The 22,866-nt window shown below is 37.9% G+C and overlaps 1 protein-coding gene across 1 annotated transcript in view; it reads right to left on the bottom strand.

Annotated features, from left to right (window-relative positions):
* Window positions 1–1,111: 1,111 nt before the first annotated feature.
* The window catches only part of RFX6 (regulatory factor X6), a 45,429-nt gene continuing 23,674 nt past the window's right edge, over window positions 1,112–22,866 (bottom strand). Inside the window, exons 8-19 of the mRNA XM_025171601.2 lie at window positions 21,655–21,732; window positions 21,450–21,563; window positions 19,880–19,929; window positions 17,397–17,556; window positions 14,621–14,765; window positions 12,262–12,371; window positions 8,124–8,241; window positions 6,086–6,208; window positions 4,516–4,725; window positions 3,862–4,377; window positions 2,076–2,288; window positions 1,112–1,287 (exon numbers count right to left, since the gene is read on the bottom strand). Of these exons, the coding sequence (XP_025027369.1) occupies window positions 1,112–1,287; window positions 2,076–2,288; window positions 3,862–4,377; window positions 4,516–4,725; window positions 6,086–6,208; window positions 8,124–8,241; window positions 12,262–12,371; window positions 14,621–14,765; window positions 17,397–17,556; window positions 19,880–19,929; window positions 21,450–21,563; window positions 21,655–21,732 (2,013 nt within the window). The remainder of the gene's footprint in view (window positions 1,288–2,075; window positions 2,289–3,861; window positions 4,378–4,515; window positions 4,726–6,085; window positions 6,209–8,123; window positions 8,242–12,261; window positions 12,372–14,620; window positions 14,766–17,396; window positions 17,557–19,879; window positions 19,930–21,449; window positions 21,564–21,654; window positions 21,733–22,866) is intronic.

Raw genomic sequence — 22,866 nt, 5'->3', positions numbered from 1 at the left:
ATGGGTAAAAGATGGGATAATGAATAAAGTGAAATCATGAAATCACAGTGAACCACACACATTTTGATTAGAAGATCCATCTAAGAAGGAAAGATCTAAAAATTAGCAGAGTGGGAGAACTACAGTAGCCATGTCCATAGCAACCACAGATGACAAAACATTGGAATAATATAGCAGAGAATAAAGTACACATAGGAACATACCCAGAATCCATACATCATCATCATCATCGTCGTCGTCATCGTTATTATTATTACTATTATTTTGCCATGCAGTTTTCTTGGCAACATTTTTTGGAAGTGTTTTGCCATTGCCTTCTCCCTAAGTCATGACATTTGGGGAACTGATAACAATTCAGTGAAACAATGTAATTCAGACTAATATGAATTATGAATTATGTAATTCAATATACCTAATTGATAGGATGGGAAGAAAGGCAGCAGTTGTTGCCTGGGAGCAAAGTCACAAAATACACTGTGTCTTAATATTGTGACATGACTTAGGATAGGCTTTCTTAATCTGGTGCCTTCAAAATCTGGTATACAGCTTCCCAAATCCTGCCAGTCTGGTTAAAGTTGATTTGATATTCCTGTCCATCTAAAGTTGGTTTGATATTCCTATCCATCTGGAGGGCACTGGGCTGGGAAAAGCTCACCAAATGTATCATGATAGTGCATCTGTGTTTCCAAATCTGGAGCAGGCATCACCGTCAGGCGCACTTGTGCAACCAAAGGTTTCCAGAAAATAGGTCACATGTCAAGAAGAGAGGATAGCAAAATTGTGATGAGAGAAAGAGAAACTTACTGGTTTTGCTGGAAGAACGAAATACTGTTTAATTATTGCTTTAAATTGCAATAAGGGGAGAAGAGGAAACACGAATAATCTATAAATGTGCATTGAAACCCAGACAGAAGTAAGAACAGAACCTAAAAACCACATTGCAATTATATTCTCATTCATTTATAAGAAATATTCTCCTTTCAGACCCAGAAGTCCAATATTATTTAAGCATACATTGTAAAATCTTTCTGGATGCTCTTCAAGAACAATTTGTAAAACTTTTCTAACAAAAAAAAGTTCTTAAGTGGAGGAAGTAAGTGAGAAATAAAAATCAGGTGCCTCCAGCAGCAGTTCCCATGAAGACAATATTAATTGGTGGTAAGGATGACACCATCTCATTGTTGGCTTGTCCAGAAGAGTCCATTGGTTCCTGAGAAGGACACTGTCGAGAATGGCCATACATGCATTGGGAGGAACTTGCAGACATAACAGGCGGCATTTCTGAAGCTACAAAGAAAACGGTAAGAGTTACTCCTTGCAGTGCTTCTAGAAAGAAAAAAGGAAAAGATTCCAGAGCTCTAAATCTGTCTGGAAAGATCATCCTCCAATCTGAATTTCATTTTCTTAAATCCTGATATGTTAAGACCTACTCTAATTATGCACTAAATTGGGGGATGTAGTCTAATAACTATTTTAGTATTTCCCAAGTCAGTTGGTTTGCTTGTTTTGAAATAGGAAAATGTGTGTGTAATGACCTCAAAGAGTAAAAATAAGTGAAGGGATCATCCCCATGTGTCACATAACTTTCTTGGTGTGTGTCTGTGTTTAACTATCATTTCTTTGTTCTGCAGCCACCACGAAACCCTTTTTTGGCTTTAGAAATTCTTTAAGTCTCTAAAGTAGTGTAACTGGGTGGGGCATAGGGAAGATATAAGATAGCAAAGAGACTTGATTAAAACAGAACAAATTATATATATGTATGTATGTATGTGTATGTATGTATGTATTTAAACAAGTTGGCTTATGTCTACTATATATCTTGCCAATACCAACCTACCTACAGTGTAATTTGTTCTCCCATTACAAGGTCTGGATATCCTTAACTTTTTGAGATCGCCCAAGATTAGCCAGTTGAGGAATTACTAAGCATCTTTGGCTAATGTGGGGAGGTTCTGAGCATGACTAACCAACACAGTTTTTTTCCCTTTCACATTCACCCTTGGCATGAATTCAAAAGAAGAGGAGAGCATCCATGATACACTTTAGAATCCTAACTTTTTTTCAGTTTTACTTACTTATAGAGTTCTGACCAGTGATTGAGGCATCTGGATAATAAGATGCTCCCTGTTTCCTTCCCGTATCCTCTAAGATGCAGAGTGAATCATGAATGTCACTGTATGGAGGCAACGGGCGAATGCTGCTGACGCTGCTGATGACAGAAACATGCTGATCTACCAGTGACTCAAGTCTGTGGGAATCTGAATAGTTTGTATTATTTCCATAGAAACCTGTTAACAGGAGGTTGACAATAAGTGAGTAAACATCTGGAACAACAGACAATATTGTATAAACACATGTGCTATAAACCTTTGTTTTTTAAATCAAAAAATTAAACTTTCATGTTGCAGTGCATGGGCCTTTGTATTGTTATAAATATGGGAGAGAGCATATGTGTGATGCTCTTCCAGCTGAAGACGTAATCATTCTTATATTTATATTTCTTATATTTATATTTCTTATATTTATATATAATATATACTACACAAAAATAAGAATATATGTAAGAAATATATACATTTCTTATATTTATATTTCTTATATTCATGTTATATTTCTTATATTATATTCTTATATTTTGACATCAGACGAGGTGGGGATTGCATAGCCCAGGCAGAGGTGGAACCCTATTGGCCACTGCTGGTCCAGAATAAATTGAAATAATTTCAAAATAGATCCAACTCAATTTACATAAGCATAGATAACTAGACTTTCTAGCAGAAAGGAATTGCTGTGACCTATCATTTTACAAAGATTTCAATTACAGTATCAATCTTTGTATCAATCAGGAAATATTTGGCAACAATTTAAATATTAATGTCTTGTCTGACAAAACCAAGTTTTTAATCCACTTCATGCAGTGGACAGAAAGTTGAGTTGGAAAGCAGAAGATACCAAAATCAACCATATTGTTGGATGCTGGCTGTGGATTACAGGAGGTGCAATCCCTCTGGAATGCACAAGTTGGGGGAGACTATTTTAGAAGTTCTTATGAAACCGTCTTTCATTCTTAACCATTTGTAGGTCCAGATGAGGTTAGAATGATCAACTATATGGCAAAGTATCACAGAAGTGATTGTTACAAACAATAAACTGAAGTATTCACTTTCAACTGCAATGAATACATAATTTATTACAGGTAGTCCTTGTTTAAAGACCACTTGTTCAGCAACTGTTCAAAGTTACAACAGTGCTGAATGAGGGATACTTATGACAAATCCTCACAGTTGTGGCTGTTGCAGCATCCCCGCAGTCACATGATTGTGATTTGGGTGCTTGACAACCAGTTTGCAATTACAACATTGCAGTGTCATGCAGTCACGTGATTGCCATTTGCGACCTTCACTCCCGGCTTCCAACAAACAAAGTCAATGGGAAAGCTGGAAGGAGGTTGCAAATGGCAATCATGTGACTGTGGGATGCTGCGACCATGTGGGATTCGCAATTGGGACTGCCAGAATTGCTGTCATAAGTCAGTGTGGTCATGTAACATTGTGCTTTAAGACCACATTGCTTAGCAACTAAGTTCCCAGTCCCAATTACTATTGGTAAGCAAGGACTACCTGTACAGACTTCTGTTGGCTGGATTTTCACATAAACCTAATGGAGATGGATTGTTCAATTCTTATTCTTTTCTTGATTTTATCATATATCTGCATTAAATGTTCATTAAATGGGTGACTTTAAAAATATCTGCACACACAAGGTTAAAATGCATATGTGAATTAATCCAAGGACTACTAGAACACTAAACTAAAATGCAAATCAAAGACAATAAAATAAAATTCTGAAAATGGTTAATACCATTAGAAGCAGCTGTGGAATATGACGATCCTTGACAAGAACTAGTTGTGGTGTTGTTCATAAAGTTGTAGCCCCCATTGTTCAAAAATTGCATACAATGTGTTTCCTGTGTAGCTGAAGAGGATCCATAAAGAGGAGGGGAACGGGTACTATATGGAGACACAGCACAACTGCTATTGAAGTAGTCCCGGGAGAAACGTTGCTGCTCATTCGCTGCTGGAAAAAGGCTGGGTTCTGCCCTCTGAGGATAGGCTCCTGAAGGGAGGTGGGTCTGGGCCCTGAACATGGGTGGATAACTGGCACCAACTCCATAGAAGTTCTGATTAGTTTGTGGCACCGTCTGGTAGAGGTGTTCAGAATAAGAAGAGCAGTGGGAGTGTGCAGATAATGGCGGGCCTACACTGGATGGTCTGGCAGCCATTGGTCCCTGGTTGATAACACTTCCTCGGCTGACTATGGCTGGAGAAATGGGTGGAGTGATAAGGTGGGCAGTGCTCTGAGAGAGGTCTGTTTGACCTGGAAAAACAAAGAGATTTTTTTTTTCCCAAAACCAAGCAACAAAAAACAATCATGGGTGTTCAAGGGTTCTTCTGTGATGCCTTTTGGCAATCCGAAAAGAACCGATAAAGAGCAGGCATCTCCTTTGTTTCCTACCTGTGGGATGCATATTCTCACTGTCTCCTGCAGAGCATGGGTTCAGTCCAATGGACACACTACTGTGTTGACCAGATGACAAAGGGAAGTAGGCTTGCTCCACCGGGCATTCGTTTTTCACTGAGGCATCATTAGCAATTGTGCCAGCCTTGTTGCGGTTTGCTAGGAAACAAGAACTTGGGGATGCTGTAAAAGCAGCTTTACTGGCATCTGGAAAAAATAATTGGTAGCATGTAACACAGACCAGGAGACAGACAGAAAGACAGCAGCATCTGCAGTAAACCGGAATGATGCCAAAGGGGTGATTTGTGCATGGTGATGACATTATGTAAATGCTGCCATTATATGCTTGCATCTTGACATATTACACAAAGGATGTAAGTTGCAGCATTTGCATGGTGACATTGCCACACAGATTTCATCCTTTACTTCCCCTTGCGTAAACAATGGACACCCAAACAGATAGACAAGTAAAATATTGGGCATTGTTTCTTATAACACTCACTGGATTGACCAGGCTGCCTTCCTTAACCCAGAGCTCTGCAGATGTCTTAGGATGCAGATGGTGGAAGTTGACATCTGGCATCCTGGGACAGCACCAGTTTACTGCAGGCTGTTTTAGGATACCATCCTGTATTACTTCTGCTATAATGTACAAAGTAGTAACAGTGACTTTCACCTAAGGAAATATGCATAAACCATATAGATTGGAAATGCACGCATATCAGCCTAGGAATGGGGCCAAGTAATTACAGTGAGAACAGATCCATTAAACAGTGTAAGTTGATTAGGTGCTGTATATCAATAAAAATTGTAATAACAAAGATTGTACAGAGGCCATTTAATAGATGATTAGCATTCTGTATAAAGCCCAGAAAGTATTGCAGACTGAAAAATACTATTTCTTTTCAAGGAAGGACCTTAAAAATCCTTTTAAAAATAAAAGAATAAACTACTTTTTAACGGTTTTTCTTAAACAGTCTGCAATGGACACCTATTAGCTTCAAGACACATTGGTATATAAAATGCTGATTTTGGCCTGTTAAATTTATAATAGTTTGGACCAAATACTAAAACATACAGTATTTGAAAGCACCTTCTTCAGTTTATTATGTGCACTCTATACAAAATGTGTTTTCCTCCCTAGTGTGAAACAAAGTTAAAACTTCATTTGAAAAAAATATTAAAACCTTTTCTGTTATTTAGGAAAGAGGAGGAATTCATAGGAGTATAGATGATCTGGTTTTTAACGTATTAATTATATCTAAATATAATCACACACTCCTACTGATTCAACAGCGCCTGCCACTGATTTTAGTTAGATTTGCTTTGTAACAAATATTTAGAATATTCTTACCCATTCAAGTGCTTTGGAATGAAATGGCTGAGAAATTGAATGAAATAAGCCTGACAGTATTAAGTATGAGGCAATAATTCCTCTACAGACCAACATGCAAGTGTGGCCTTGCACTCACTCAATTTAGATATCTATCTGCCTAATGTTAAACTAACAGGCGCACCCGGTTGGGCTTCAGATTCCTGAAGATCGCAAACTTCCAACCCCAGTTACCTAGATTCTTCATATATTTATCCAATAAATTCTGGAGTTCTTGTTCTTTATCATTGTGGAACTGGGTCTCCATTGCAAGCAGGATGTACTCATCTAAAAGCATGCGGATCAGATGAAATGAACCTGCGCAGGAAGAAAAGTGAAGAGATTGTGCATAACCTTATCTTGCTGACCATCTCTCAACACTTCACAAGAAGCAAGTGAAACAAACAAATAATTGCTGGACTTTCAATGACCTACTAAGACCAACAAGGCACGGTGCTTAACTCTTCACCCTAATCTTGCTTGATGCTGGCCCACCTAACTCAATATGTTTACTGTCCTGCAGGTTGTTTGACTGCCAATGACATCAAAGTATGACACTGATGAAAGTGAGATATGCTTTATACTTGAACAGACCTGCATTAGAATACGATAACAATGAATCCATGCAGAAGGAGGATGGATTTGCTGCATTTTAGCTTTCCTAATGTTAAATAACTAGAAAGTAGCTGGCAGAATCTTGATGGCCTATTTCTAAAAAATAAATATAAGGAGCTCTAAAGGAACAATGTTTTCATACATATGCAGAATATCATCCTCTCCCTATTAAACACCTAGTCTTTACATAACTCTCCCACCCACCATGCCTGTCCTGAAAACATGTCCCTCCCTCTCTTCACAAAAATGAAGACTTGGATTGGCATCGGGATGAATTCATGTTCTGTTTATGATAGAATAGTCATACTCATCCCTGCCCCATGATAAAACACTTCTGGGAATGAAGGTTTGGTAGTTTGTGGATGAGAGGAAGGTATGTGATTCAAAGGGAGAGGGAAATAAATCATGCGCAGGGGTCAGCAGCTATTTTTACAGGGGCTGCACATTTATTTTATTGTTAGTTTTTTCTTCCAGGAGCTGCAGGTTTCATGGTTGTTGATGTCACTGGACTTTTTAATTTTGTAGGATTCGAGGTAGGGATTTACAGGTTTTTCTCTTGTAGGCTTCTTAAGGCTTTCTTACAAGAGTTTCTCTTGTAAACTCTTAAGGCTTCAAAAGAGTTTACAATATACCTCTACTTTAAAGAGTAAAGGTTTTTAAAGGTAGGGGAAGCAAACAGTGTGGCTTCTGGAATTCTTTCCAACCTCTTTACCAGCAGCAATCATAGGAAGGGTCTGTATTCTTTTCTCTGGGTAACAAAGCAACGTTTTGTGTCTGCATGGGCATTTCAGCTCTCTCTTCTTGTTGCATCTGTGTGTTTTTGTGTGGATATGTACACTGGGGAGCACAGGGTAGGTTGCATATGATATATAATGGAAGTGTTGCCAACAATCTGACCAGCTGCCCAGCTTCCTCTCCCATTTGGATACATCGGGAAACATTTTCCAGAATGTTTTCTCTATAGCCCCCCACCAGATCCAGTCCATTTGTAACTCAATCTTTCTTTTGCCAGCTTCTTGTTATTTATTGCTCTCAAACAGAGTCCTGATCCTCTTTACAGAATTTCTTTCCAACATTCTGTTAGGTTGGAAAGAATAAAAAGAATAACTTCTAGCTGTTTCTGTGCTTGACACAGTGGTCCACCCCAACTGCTATTTAAACAACTAATGCTGGATGATGGCAGTTTGGCATTTATGCTATTTTATCTAATTATGCCACTGTATCAGAAACACAGGAACTGGGACATGGAATGAAATGACTCCCTTTCAGTGCAAGCACAGATCACTTATTGAATGAAAGATAGTGTTACTTTACTGCTCTGGAGGTGGCATGCACTGCTTTCAAATTGTTTTTAGTTTTTTGGGTTTTTCCTGATTATTTATTTATTTATTTATTAAACCAATTCATATAGCTGCCCATCTCACCACAGGCAACTCTGGGCGGCATACAACAAAGGCCCTAAACAAAATAGAGGTTTATTAGAACTTTGTGCAATAACAAGCTGAAAAGTGATACTATTAACTTATCACCAGACAGCCTGTACTGTGGCAGATTCAGAATTGAATCTTCATCTGGAATATTCCTCAAACAAACAAGAAATTGGAGAAAAATCAAATACCAAAACTGGATGCATTGTTCAAAGTGAGATTATGCATTACTCGAGCTCCAAAAAAGCTCCACTTGAGAAGGAAGTCTTGTGCTCTCTTCTTTAAGGACCGGCCATTCTGCTTGCTTGCCTAAAAGGAGAAAATATTTTTTAAAATCCTTTATATTTTAAATCAGAGCAGATTCTACATCCCTGTTACTGTGTAACATTTCCTGAGACCAGTTCACTTATCTTTTTCTTATGGTAGCCTCCCTAGAAAACTGTGTGTTGACTAATGAAGACTAATGTATTCACATAAAGGAGATATTCACACCAAGTTCTGTTTCTAGCTACCTCCCTTCCATGAATAGCCTCTGGGCTATTTGGGAGTGGGAGTGAAACCCTTTTACTTCAGTGATGCTGAAACAGTGCACCACTGGCCTTATTTAAAAGAAATAAAAGCTCAGAAAAAAGTAGCTAGCTCAGGGAAAGAAAAATAGTTGTCGGTTTCTGTCCTCCCAAAATGGATGCTGACCTGTGATGGTAACATGATACAGATAAGCCCTGACAGGGCAATCCAATGGATTCCTATACAATATATTAAGCAATCAGGAATTTGAAACTAAATTTTCTACCCCAGAGAAGTTGTCAAAATATGGGTTGGGATCTTACTGCAGGTTCACAAGCAACTTAGAGGAGTTGCTTTTAAAATACTTTGCCTCAGGCATAATAATCAAGCTCTGACTTTTGAGTAATGTTAAATAAATGGATTGGCTTTCCATCTGCTTCCTTTTGTTAGCAGAGGCACAACAATTTTATGAATCACTAACAATATGGTTCTTATTTATGTTATAGAACTTTATTTTGTTTAGTATCTCTTGTAAATATTTGTGTGTCTCCAGAAGCTCTGTCAGTAGAGCACTTAGTAGTACATCCATAGCATTTGGAGCGTCTTATGTGTTAGTGAAATTCAGTATTTTAATCTGGTATTTTGCATTTCAAGCCCTTTGAAATGGATGGTAAGAAAAAAACTAAAAATGACCAATTCACAAGAAGTGATTTCTACAGTTGCTGCTGTAAAGAGCAAATACTGATAAAAAATAAATGTGGAACAAGAAATGAGAGTGGCTGTCTGAAAAATGAAATGAGATTTCAAGAATTATGCAAAAGTAAGCAAATTCATTTCCCCTCCCATTAATAAATGGGGTTTTACATTAGATTTAAAAAAAAAAATTCCAGTGAAACAGTAAGATGTATAATTATATCACTGTTTTATTCCATATACATAAAGTTTATTTCATATATATTTGAAATATGTACAGCATATATATTTCAAATTTGTTATAGCTGCCCAACTCCAATGGACTCCAATGGCAAGAAATATATATATTTCTTGCCCACCCTACCTCTAATAAAATCATTAGGTTTTTTTTTCACGGGGGGGGGGCCTGCCCATATCAATCCATCATTTTAGGGGGTCATGGTATTGCAAGATTTGAACCCTTGCACTATCCCTGTCCTCATCCTGTTGCCTATCCTGGTTGGGTGGATGTAATTTGTTTCAGCTAAATTTTGGATTCAGTATCTGTAGAAGCCACTTTTTCTGGCTAGAAAATTTCTACAACTGTATTTCATAAGCTCTGACAAGGAGGAAAAAAATCATGGAATTTCATACATTTGAAAAGGAGTAGGGAGGTAGTATTTAACAATGAAATTCAAAGGACAGTGCAAAGAAAAAAACCGCAGGACTAAATAAGTCCTTGCAGTAAATGTGCTTTAACTCTATCTCTACTTCAGAAAATCTCACAAGATCTGAATGCCATATATGCAAGAAAGCAAACATTCGTACATATCCATACCTAGCACATTTTTAGTTTTCCTCTCATGATAGTAGGCTTCAAGCAGGCCAGGCCCTCTCCCTATTTTCCTCATCTGGGACCTCACACATCCTCTAGAGCAGGGTTCCTCAACCTTGGCGACTTGAAGATGTGTGGACTTCAACTCCCAGAATTCCCCAGCCAGCATGAATTCTGGGAGTTGAAGTCCACACATCTTCAAGTCGCCAAGGTTGAGGAACCCTGCTCTAGAGCAGCTTTTTTGAACCTGGTGCTCTCCAGCTGTATTAGATAAAAGATCCCAGCATTCTCAGTCACATTTGGCCATTCTAGTCCAGCCCATCTGGAAAACACCAGGTTGGGGAAGGCTGTTCTGAGGCTTTCATGGTCTGAGAACCTGACTTGGAAATAGCCAGTTCACAAGGAGGTAGAAAGGAGATGTTGGGTGATCCCTTCTGAAGCCAGACTTCTGTCTCAACAGGTACATCTACCAATTCTATGATCCTTTGCCTCAGGTTTCCATTACAACCTACTTGTAATGGTATGTGGGAATGACCTTGGGAGACAGGGGTGGTGGGGTAGTGGAAAGAGAAGCAGCCTAGGGAATGATCAGTTAAATCCTTAAATCCTTATTGGGTTCCATATATGCAAAATATTTGATTGAAGTGCTGTGTTGAGTTTTAAATTGCTTCAGACTACTGGCTTATAAAACAAAGTTTTTGTAGTTGTAAACATGTTTTGTGCGTAATACAAAACTCTTCGTAAAAATGTTTTGTAAGCCATTTATGAGGGGTTTTACCCTGAAAGGTGGCATATACCTATTTCACATGTTAAACAGTTCATATGCTCTTTTTGGATAATACTCTAGCGCTGAGTAAGACATCAGACTTCAGCTGCTCGTGGTAAAGTTATAAAGTGCCACTTTCTCAAACAGCAAACAAAGGAAGACATTTGGTATGATGGAGAGGCCCTACTCTTTTTCACCGAACAGAAGGCCGAGGGCAATGGAAGGATTATGTGCTCTGTAAATCATTACCACTTACTCTGCTAATCTTGATTCATATAGTAAATTGTTGGGTACTTTTTTCCAGACATGGCTAGAAAGCACTGAAAATTGTACATTTATCCCAGAACAATGTTCCATAACAGATACTAGTGTTTTGGCAATTTTCTTCTACTGCTTTTTAAAATAATTATGATCTAAAGATTAGCTATACAGGCCTATCATTTTACTCTCTGATTTTTAATTTTTTGTAGAATGATAGAAGTTGTGTGAAAGTAGTGATTACTTTAGGGATGAGATATAACAGATAGTGCCTTCTTTTCCCTCACTGTTACATCTCTGTCTTTAGCCCTCTAGCTGCCCAGATTAACCCATGGATGTAAATCTGAAAAAGCTCCATCGGAAGAATTAAATATTGGAATTTAATTGATACACAGGAAATGAGGTAGGCTGCAGGTTGCTGCAAGAGAAGGCATATGCATACCCTTCAGTCCTTTTGTAATTAACATAAATGCAAGCTTTATATTACATTTTTTCTCTTCTTCCTCCAATTCAAAAGTATTCCCCCCCCCCAATCAAACTGTAGGACGGGGTTGAAAAACGTAAAAGAAATTTCAGCCAAGTTGAAATTGTTATTGTTAAGTTACTTTCCAATACTATGATCCAGACTATTTTTTTTTATGTATGCTCTTGAAAATATAAAACAATCCTTAAAAAAGCTATGAATGCTATTTCTATCCTATGAGGAAGAGTGCAACATACTGGAATGTCTTTATGTACGCTTTTGTATAGTACAATCAAATTACGATTAGTTTAAAGCATAAATACAGTGATAGATGAACTGATATAGATCTGGAGTGTTATGGAAATACACCCTTCATAATTTAATTTGGGCACCAAGGATGCCTTTCACCTTTAGGCAGCATACTCAGAGCTACTCTTAAAAAAGTAGATGGCACCAGGATAGAACAAGAAAAAAGAAATAGATGTGGCCCACACCAAAAACACTAAGCTTGATTTAAAGGACTTTAATGTAATCTTAATTAATATTACATTAATTCAAATACTGTTAATATGGATGTACTTAATAATTTTTTCCATTCTGTAAAAATTACTGTGTGATGGAAATTTTGGGTGGGGTTCTGGGAGCAGGCTTTTGAGGACTTTATGGAGCCCTGGAGCCTGCAACTGTGCATAATTGTATACAAAAGATTTCAGAAGGAGAAAGGATGCTGACCATAAGGGCAAGACCCAGAAAATCAGGTTATAAACAGGCTCCTTTGGAAGCCATTTATTTTCAATTTTTAATCTAAATGAAACTGTTGAAACTTACCTTAATAACTCTTTGCTCAACTACGGTATCCAGCCATTCAATAAATGATTCCACAGTAGCATTCTTCTTTAAGAGGTCCTTCAATTCTTGGAACACTGTAATAGAGTCATCTACCATGTAAAAAGGAAAATATGTGGTTGTGTTCTACTCTGAACAGGAGAGAAAGCCACTCACCCGTCATTATTAGTTTTGTAGCATGTAAAGAAAAGAAAAAGACAGAATTAGAGCAGTGGAGAGGAAATTAGTAGATAGAATTTACAGGAGATTCCTTGAGTTCATCAAGCTAACTTATATCCCAGGGAAATTTCATGTGATTTGGAAGATTTTGCTTTTATTCATAATTTACAGTTCAATCAATCTAGCTATCCAGTTTTGTTGTATATTCAAATTTTGCATCATAGGAATTGTTGCTAGGATTATGCATTTCCTTTTGCAAAACTATTTTGTCCCATGCTCATGGTGTTCTTCTTTGTAGAACTCATGCATTAAAGACTGAGTTATCAATCAATGGAATTATATTGTCTCTAATGCACATACCAGAATTTAGAACCTAGCTACATATTGCACACAGTTCCATGTTAACCAAACCAGAAAGCCAATGATATGGGGGAAATTATAGTAGGGAGACAGCAGGGTAGAAGAAAGTTAAGCTTTTCTTTGATCCTGCCACTTTTATGTGTATAACACCCCAATCAGGAAGTGGCTTTTTGGGGGGGGGGGGAGAAAAAGAGCTGCTAGGATTTATGTATAAGGATTTGTATATAATGTGTAGCTAAGGAGTATGAGTGCACATAGCATCATTACAGTTATATTTTCCATCTACTATTATTATGGCGAATGAGGAACTAACTCAAGGACTTGCAGGATATGCCACTATATTCTGGGATGAATACAGAAACTATGATGTCCCACTATCAACCATCAACCACCACTATCTGTAAGGATAAGAGAGGGAGTTTAGTGAATCCAAAATACCAGCAGTCATGTCCAGGGAAGAAGAAAACTGAACAGTCAATTAAACAGAGAACACCATACTGTCTACAAAAATTGGAAAGTATTTGTAACCTGAATTTTGTTTTACTAATGTTTTACTTACTCTCTTTAGAACCTCTACTTATTTGAGAAAAATCAAGCGACATTAGACATTTCCCCTGGATTTCAATGGGAATGACTTAAGCAAATATTTAAATTACTGAAATCAGTATAAGTTTAACGCCCTGGGTAGATTATGCCCTATAGCTACTGCATGTTGGTATACTTAAAACAATTTTAACAAAAATGTGCTATTGGTGGAACTATTTTAATTATCGTTATAGGAAAGCACAGTTCCTCCTTCAATCTATGGTTCTTCATGGAGTACATCTTCAAAATCTGTTCTAAAGATTGGGAGATTTTTCAGAGCCTATTTGAAAATGACATGGAGGTTGTAGGAAGGGAGGAGGAAAAAACCCTATTGTGTGAGTAAGCTTCCATTTGCATGGCACTTCAGTTCCTAAACCAGGAGTAGTACAATTATGCCTGTCTTGACATAGTTGGATTAAGTGTTTGAACCTCTGTGCATTAATTAACCTTGCCTATCTCATAGCAGTGAGAAATTTATTTAAACAGAATTTTAAAAAAGGAAGAGAAAAGAAAGAAATCTTTGTCAATTAAATAAGGAAACAAAAAAGGAAACCAGCAAAAACATTTAGAATCTTCCTTATGTGATGAATTATTTTCATGTCATACACAGAATGCAATAGTACAGCCAGACACAGATATATTAATAAAAATATAAATAAATCATAACTGGAGAAACATACGTGTTGATAAATTATTTCACCATATGTCTGAAATATCTATGCAGAGGGAGGGGGGAGGGAGGAAGGGACTAAAATTTCAGATAACATTCTCAACAGTATATAATCGAGTCTATCACTTTCCAAAGGATATCTCCTGTTTTATGAATTTTGATATTTGAACACTTTCAGGCCTCTTCTTATGCATATGTTAAATTATGGAAATTTCAGGGCCAAAGACAATTCTTTGCAGGCAGTGGGAAAGTGGATATAGAGCTGCTTATGACATTGAATTGAACTGGGAATGTCCTGCGTTCAGATATCTATAGATATTTCTGTAGATAAGTCCGTTTTGATGTGTGTGTGAAGCCAGCTTTGTTTTAAATTGGCTTCTAATGCAAAACAGAACTTACATTGTTTGATCTAGATACTTGATTTTCTCCCTTGCATTAACACAATTCATATTGGACATAAAAAGTGTAAGGTAAGTTGTAGTGTGCTTTTCACTATTATGGAACAGAATGAAGACCCTGGAACAGGTTGAGAAACACCAATCCTTTCAAATGTAAGCACAGGCTTACATTCAATGTAGCCCTCCACATCAGAGTCCAGGCTTCCTGAGACCGTGAGAAGTGCCTGAGATCCAATGCCATACAAATCAACCTTTTCAATATCGGCAACCATGGCATTCACTATATGTTGATCAAAGAGAGCTGGTCGCGCAATCTATGAAGAAAAAACAGAGGAAAAAATCCTGAATTTCTGTTGATGGAGGGGCAGTGGCATAGCTCAGCTGTGTTTTGAAAAAAATATTTTTTTATTCATTATCAGATATGGTTATTTCATATGCTACTTAAATGTTAATATTATGCAATGTATTAAATGAAATTAATACAAGTTCTTAAAAGTGCGATCAGATTAGTGACTAAATTTTAGCTGCCCCAACAGCAAATATGAGAGCCTATTTGGTTTAGTGGTTAAGGCACCAGGCTAAAAACCAGGAAACTGTGCATTCTACTCCTGCTTTAGGCACAAAGCCAGCTGGGTGACTTTGGGCCAGTCACTCCCTCTCAGGCATGGAAGAAGGCAAGGGCAAACCACTTCTGAGAAACCTTGCCAAGAAAACTGCAAGGACTTGTCCAGGCAGTCACCAGGAGTCAACACTGAGTCAAAGGCACACACAGAGAGACAGAGCAGCAAATACTGAATAGTTTTAAACTATTTCATAGAAGTTCAACAACTTGCTGCCTTAAGTAGCCCTGACATACGAATGTATTTTTTAGAAGAGACAAATGGTTTGTGGCAGGGATGTGTACCTCTCTCCTCTTATTTCCAAAAAGGCTATTATGCAGTGAATTGTACACAGTCCACAACCAGATGGAAGGGAGGTTGAGAAGAGAGCGCCATTGAGAGAGAGACAGAAGACAGTTAAAATGAGATGAATCCTTTTGGATCAGAAGTATTACAAACGCCTTCCTCCTTAAACTCTAATAGTACAACTTAACGATATAACCATTGTCAAAGAGTAAAATCTGTCAATTAAAAATGTATGTTCATATTGTTGTAATTTTTTTTTCACATATCAAATGTTTATATAGGCATTTTGCCCCAAAAATTCTGGGAGCATTTTAATCCAACATATAATTTCACACATTTTAGAATATATTTTTGGGTTTTGTTTTTTTTAATTAAAAGCTATACAGTGGTACCTCTACTTACGAACGCCCCTACTTTCGAAATTTTCGAGATACGATCAGCTCTGGCCCCAAACATTTACCTCTACTTACGAATTCGCCTCGACTTACGAGCCATTTTCCGCCCGTTCCACGTGGTCCGCGGCCATTTTTCCGCCCATGCCACGTGGTCCGCGACCATTTTTCCGCCCATTCCATGTGGTCCACGGCCATTTTCTGCCCATTCCATGTGGTCCGCGGGCATTTTTCCGCCCATTCCACGTGGTCTGCGGCCGTTTTCCTGCCCCTGACACGTGGTCCATGGCCATTTTTTCCGCCCTGCTGCGTGGTCAGCGGTCATTTTTCCACCCCGATGCGTGGTCCGCGGACGCCGGAACGGATTAACGGTAATTACATTGAACCTTATGGGAAAATTTACTTTGACTTGCGACCAACTCGACTTGCGATCAGAGTCACTGAACGGATTAAGTTCGTAAGTAGAGGTACCACTGTACTAAGAAATTGAGAAAAAAGAAAACTGTAAAAGATAACCGCATTCTGATCCATGTATCAGCCCAGGAAGTTCACTGCAAATCAGTGGACTTTAAAATGTAGACCAAATGAAATCCTTTGAATGCTTGGTATATACATGCAAAGTACTCTGTTATAATGCCTACCATGTGGAACACCATACCCCCCAAGATTTATTTGGCCCTGACCCTGCTGGTATTTTGTAAAGCCTTGAATACCTTGATGTTCCCCCGGGCATGGGATCTGTAGCTCAGTTTAGCCCATCAATATGATTCTGTGTTTCTATGATTTGACCTACATGGGCCTCAGATGCCATTAGGTCATCATCCTGTTATTATGTTATTATTAATTACTGTTTGTGTTTCTTCTGCTGGTTTTTTATTCCTATGTTTGCTGCCCAGAGTAGGCTATATAAATCAATATAATTAGGAATCCTTGAAATGTAGAAGCCCCAACTACATGAAGGTTAGAAATAGAGTCAATGGCACTGAAGTTCATACACTTAATATTCTGTCCTAAGAAAGAATAACCTTGTCTGGTTTTCCCCTAGGAAAGTGGGAAAAATAAAGAAAAAATCAAGAAAGACTAGGAATTAATGGCTTAGTCCACAAATATGGACTTTATCAAAATGTGATGAGGCTGAAGCAGGCTTCATCAGCATACATCCTGTGGCAGGAATGGGAGCAACTTACAGGAGTGACTTGCAACCTTCCCTGCCAGCTTCTCCATTGCCTTTGCTTGTGGGAAGCTGGCAGGGAAGGTCACAAATGGTGATCACGTGACTGCAGGACGCTGCAACCATCATAAGCGGGAGCTGGTTGCCAAGCACCTGGATTGTGATTATGTGATCGCAGAGGAGCTGGGACGGCCAGAACTTCGAGGACCAGTCATAAATACCACTCATTCAGCACTGTTATAACTTTGAACGGTCCCTGAATGAATGGTCATTAACCGAGGACTACCTGTAAATAAGTACTTTACATAAGAAGCAACCTGAGCTTAGCAGTGCTCAGTATTGGACTATATAGTCAGCTTGTGGTATAGTTTCAAAGCATTTCTGCTGGAAGCAGGAATTTCTGCAAATACTTTCCCTGAATACATATACCCTGAATTTATAAAATAAATGCTGTATTGATCATTACTGTAGCTCTACCTGGGCTAAGTGCAAAAAGGACGTCTGACGCTTCAGAGAAGATACAAATCTCCGTGCAATTGGTAATTTCTTTGCTGCAAGGTCTTCTGGTAGATTTTCTAGTGCAGAAATAACCCAGTGTTCCCAGCTTTTAGCAAAATTTCTTATATCAGCCAATAATCTGAAACAAACAAACAAACAAAAATAGAGTCTGCAATCTTATCTATAGAATGACACGGTTATGCACATGTTATATGATTTAAAAAAAAATCATTAAAAAAAAGTGATAGCTCAACACAAATCAGACTTTACAGTCTGAATTTAATGGAAAACTTGGTCCGAACCCAGAAACCAGATGTGTAAGACTGGGAACAAGAGCTTCCACTATGGTAAGCATCACTATAGCAAGTTTGGCCAATGCCACTGTCCCAACTTTAATTTCCACTGCCTGGTTTGGCACAGAATTACAGCAACAGATTTTGATTAGATCAATTGGCCACTACCACTGCATTCCCTTCCAATCTAAACTTCTGAAGTATTTTATCATACTTAGTTCTACAGCAGAACATAAAAGAATAGAGACAGAAAGTATCTCCTTCCCAGTAAAACGGGATACCGGCAAGGGTAAAATACTGAACCGCCGTAGTTGGCTCATGATGAAAGGTGAAGGGCTGGCACTCGCCGTTACCAAGACTGTTGCTATAAGCAAGCCAGCGAGGGAAAGTCTGAAGACAGCCTGACACATGGATAGTGGGATTTCAGCAACAGGGACCCTTTATACATGTCCATTTAGAATAGGTTTTAATAATGGAAAAAGGATTCAAGCTTCATAAATTAATATGGATTTGTGGGGAAGTGAAATCTAAATGAACATAAGGGCTCTACAGAACTGTCAAACTGTTAATCCTTTGGTGGTCCACAAAATACTTGATTTTTGACGACTTTGAAATGTCATCACGTAACTGCCAATCTCACACAATCTTATCAATAAATATTTCTCTACCTCACACAATGGCCACAAAAATGATATTATCAAGTTAAATAATTAAATAACGTTGCCTATCTCTAAGGAAAGGGCTCATCATTTGTAAGCTAAAGAATTTCCTGAAAGTTACAAAAAATTTATTTGGGGTGAGTCCCAAATGAGAATGAATGAGTCTCAAGGAGAGCTAAACTGATTTACAACAAGAACGATGAGGTCAGACGAAGCTCTGACTTCTCAAGAAATCCACTACACCCTTAGGGAAGACCATCTCTGCCATACAAATGATTGTGAGTATCAGTAGAATATATTACTAATCTTTTAAATAAAATGTACCAAATTTAGTCTTACTAAATGGTCCTATTAGAATGGTCTTACTGAATTTAGATGTTCAATACTCCTGTTTATACATCCTGCAATGCAGGACTCCAGTCATTGTTCCTTAATTTTCTGGATAATAATCCTGTGCATATAATTGCCATATAATAGCAATGTATAGAGCAGTGTTTCTCAACCTCAGCAGCTTGAAGCTGTATGGACTTCAACTCCCAGAATTCCTGGCTGGGGAGTTCTGGCTGGGGAATTCTGGGAGTTGAAGTCCACACAGCTTCAAGTCGTCAAGGTTGAGAAACACTGCTCTAGATACTTTCCTCTATCCCACTACTTTTTTTTTTTTCTCCCTGCAGAAAAAGCTGGGGAGATGCTAGATTTTTGAGAGCTGGAGAGTATGGATGTTTAAAATTCCAATTTTTACAAATAGTTTTTCTGCAGGTATATGAAGATGTCCACTTTTGAAAAAGCCACATTGTCCTCCTTTATAAGCTTGAATTTAACCCTCTTTCAAAACTCTGTGTCTTCACAAGTGCGTTCCACTGTTTAGCAGACTTGCAGATGTGTGGAGTTTTGAAAGTATGCTAAAGCAGGAGAACGCAGATAAAGCTGCTTGCCGAAACTTGCCACCTCCATCCTGCCATTACTGTTATGATTGACAGGTGATTTCTGGCCAGCTAGAGATATTCTGGAAAGGAGAGGGCAACAAAGCCAGAGGGTTTAAACAGTTGCTTTGTTTAACATGCCTTGCACATCAGAAATCAGGATACCACCTCTGGCCATGAACCAAAACCGAGTCAATAGACACAAGGATCAGCAATAGAGACAGCAAATTTTATGCTGGTAGCTCAAAAATGGGTGGATAGCCATTTAATGTGGCAGTGAAGAGAGGCTAAAAAAGATGCATCTTAACTTCTTTTTTAAAAGCCAAGAAATCAAAAACTAATCTTAGCTCGGTAAGGAAAAAAAATCCATATTTTGGAAAAGAAAACTTTCTCCACTGAATGGCATTCTCAAAAGCAATTCTCCTACATATCTCAATAACTGGCCAGGCTCAAGTAGGTAGTCCATTTATATTGAAGAACTGGCATTTTTCTTTTGTTAAGAAAATGACAAAAGTATTTTTCTAAGTTTTCAACTATTATAGTGCTGATGTTAGGTTTTCAACAACTTCATATACAGTGCTACCTACCCTTCTGGCATTTCTTGCATAGTTGCAGGGATGAGTACATCTGTAAGGACCTTGAATACAGAAGGAGAAAAATTAACATCTCTATAATGTCAGTGCATGGAATCAGGTGAATAGGCCCTGTTGCAACTTGGCTGCAAATAAAAATTCACTGCAAATAAGAATTCAACCCATTGCAAATAAGAGTGCATTAACTGATGACTCTCCTTGTGGAATCATACACATGACTCTTTGCACAGTACAGGATCTGGCAACGATATTTTGCTGAGTTCTTTAGTTCCCTCCCATGCTGGCTCACAGATGGTAGACTGCAAGTTTTACTTCAGTAATATCAGGCCCTTGGTAGAAGTGTATTTATGTGCATGTCTGGGATAGAACAGCCAACTGTTGGATGTGAGGTGCAAACCAGTCTTGAAGTGCTGGAAATGGTTCCGCACATTGCAGCCTACTAGATGGCAATCTGTTAGGCCACTAGCTAAAGTCTGAAAGGCCCTCAACTATATATTCCTTGATATGAAATAAAGGACGCATCCAAACTGTAACGTTTAAAGAATAAGTTGTCTGTTGAATCAATTCAAGGGATTTGGCGAAGCTACCAGCACAACAAGGTGCTTTGCTACGCAGCTATTTATTAAACACAGCTTCTCTTCAGAACATTAAATACGAATCAGCAGAAACTTCTGACTTCTGCTCCCCAGAGATGGCTTCAAATACATCTCAGGCAAGTTGCCTAACTTTCTTCAGTGGCCTGCTGAAGAAGTCGATGAAGCCAGGGCAAAACCAACATTGGATTTAATGACATTCATGGATCATTTATTTTAATTATTTCAGTATGATTATTTATTAGTTATTTAATAGTTCTCCCCACTGTTACATTAAAGAGTACAATTTGGTGGCAACCTGATTACAATGTATGTGCTGCCATGCAAAAATGATGGGTGGCTGTATTAAAACTGTATTAAAATGTGGATATGTTAGAAAAGGTCACATATAAAAACAAATATACTTTTTTTTTTTGCTTTTGAAAAATAAGCGCAAGACATTTGATGGAATTACATAATATGTGAATGCATCTACCACTGAATGCACCAGGTAAGACTGATCTACACATCTCTACCAATGTGTCTGTTTCCTATGTACAGGAACTTGTCTGCTTCTTTATTTGTTTGGCAGATTCAGTTTGGTGACCCACTCCTGCAATCTGAAGCAGTCAGTGGTGTCTCAACAAACCATGATTACACAATTAAATTCTTGCGTCCAACATCTGATGTAAGTACATTAAGTGGCAGTATACGCATAACATCATCAAGCATATTGTGCTGCTTGCCCTCATTGCCTAACCCAGTATTTCTCAACTGTGGCAACTTTCAGATGGGTGGACTTCAACTCCCAGAATTCCCCAGCCAGCCATGCTGGCTGGGGAATTCTGGGAGTTGAAGTCCACCCATCTGAAAGTTGCCAAGGTTGAGAAACACTGGCCTAACCCATTAAAGCGGTACAGCCTAACTTTTCCATATCAGTAAGAACCTGGTTTGCAAAGAAACATCTATCAATATGACAGAAGGTAACACACCTTATAGAGTATTGAGTCGCAAACACAGAAGATGTCAAGGATAACTGCATTTTCAAGCAGGGGAAGAAGGTGCTCTGGCATTCCTTGCCAGAAATGTAATAGGAAATGTTGGATCTAGGGAGGAGAGGTAGAAAGCAAATGTGAGTGAGATTCTGTTCATGCTCCTTGTATTAGGAACAGGTTGACACATTTTTCTAGGTCTTACCTCTTCAAAGTTTCCATTAATGGCATTGTCAAGGACACATTGACAGTGAGTTTTATACATCATGATAAGGGTATCCACCTATTTTAGGAATCAAAAATTAAAACAAAGTAACATTAAACAAACACTTTTGTTATCTCCTTCAGGAATTTCTTCTGTAACATTTTGTGTCTGCAGGGCTTTTCATTAGCATTTTTCTAGCTTTCTCCCTCAATGTACTAACATTATACTGTCTACATATAAAAACACTGCTTTGCAGTTATACAAGGCCAAATGTCACAGCCCCTGCCCTCTGGAACAGCATCCCTCCCCCCAAGAGATATGTATGGCTCCCACTCTTCACATGTTCTGGACGTCTCTTAAGACCAGCCTCTGCTCCCGGAGTTCTGTTCCGTTTCAGTTAGGGAGAGCCCCTGTTGAATTTTTTCCTGGATGTTATTTACGTGGTTTTGTCCAGGCAGTCATGGTTTCTTTAATCAAATTAATTACATTATTAATTAATTAATTAAACATTCTTTACATTAAATTAGATTTAAATATTGTAAGCCACACAGAGTCTTGAAATTTATTTATTTATTTATTTATTTATTTATTTATATTTCAAATGTAGATACCACCCATCTCACAGAAAGCGACTCTGTGTAATAAATCCAATAAATAAAATAATAACAGAACAGAACTGTCCAAATCTAATGCAAAAAGTGAGGGAAAAATATGCAAAACTGGACATACGAAACAGGAAGTTCCATTTAAAAATCAAATTCTATATTTCAATCTCCAAAATATTTTGGTAACTGACACTGGAATTCCATTTTTTAATATAATCCATAGTGATTATTGAAATGTATCATCAAATCAAGGAATTATTTCTGGTCCAGGTCTCTACTAACATTAATTACAAAATACATAAATAAAATCTTGATTATTATTATCAACAACATTCCTTTCACGCTAGGTTTGTCTTATGCAGGTTGGATTTAATTTAACAATTAAGTGTGTATTTTACATGAGATGTATACTTGTACTGTCCTAACATGGGTATTACACTGGATTTGGAAATTTGAATCAATTTATGTACTTGCATTTTTAATATTTTATCATGTACAGTATGTCACCTAGAGAATTGTATTTGTAAAACAAGGACAATCATTTTAAAAACATTTTGCATATATTTAATTCTTGAATTTGACAAAGCTATCAGTAGCAAGAAAATTA

Source organism: Python bivittatus, unplaced genomic scaffold, assembly GCF_059951505.1.
Source record: "Python bivittatus isolate LINGU-HERP-01145 unplaced genomic scaffold, Pbiv_v1 ctg000020_np1212, whole genome shotgun sequence".
In the NCBI taxonomy this organism is placed as follows: domain Eukaryota; kingdom Metazoa; phylum Chordata; class Lepidosauria; order Squamata; family Pythonidae; genus Python; species Python bivittatus.
The sequence above is the reverse complement of the archived record's forward strand: the minus strand, read 5'-3'. Positions and strand labels throughout refer to the sequence as shown.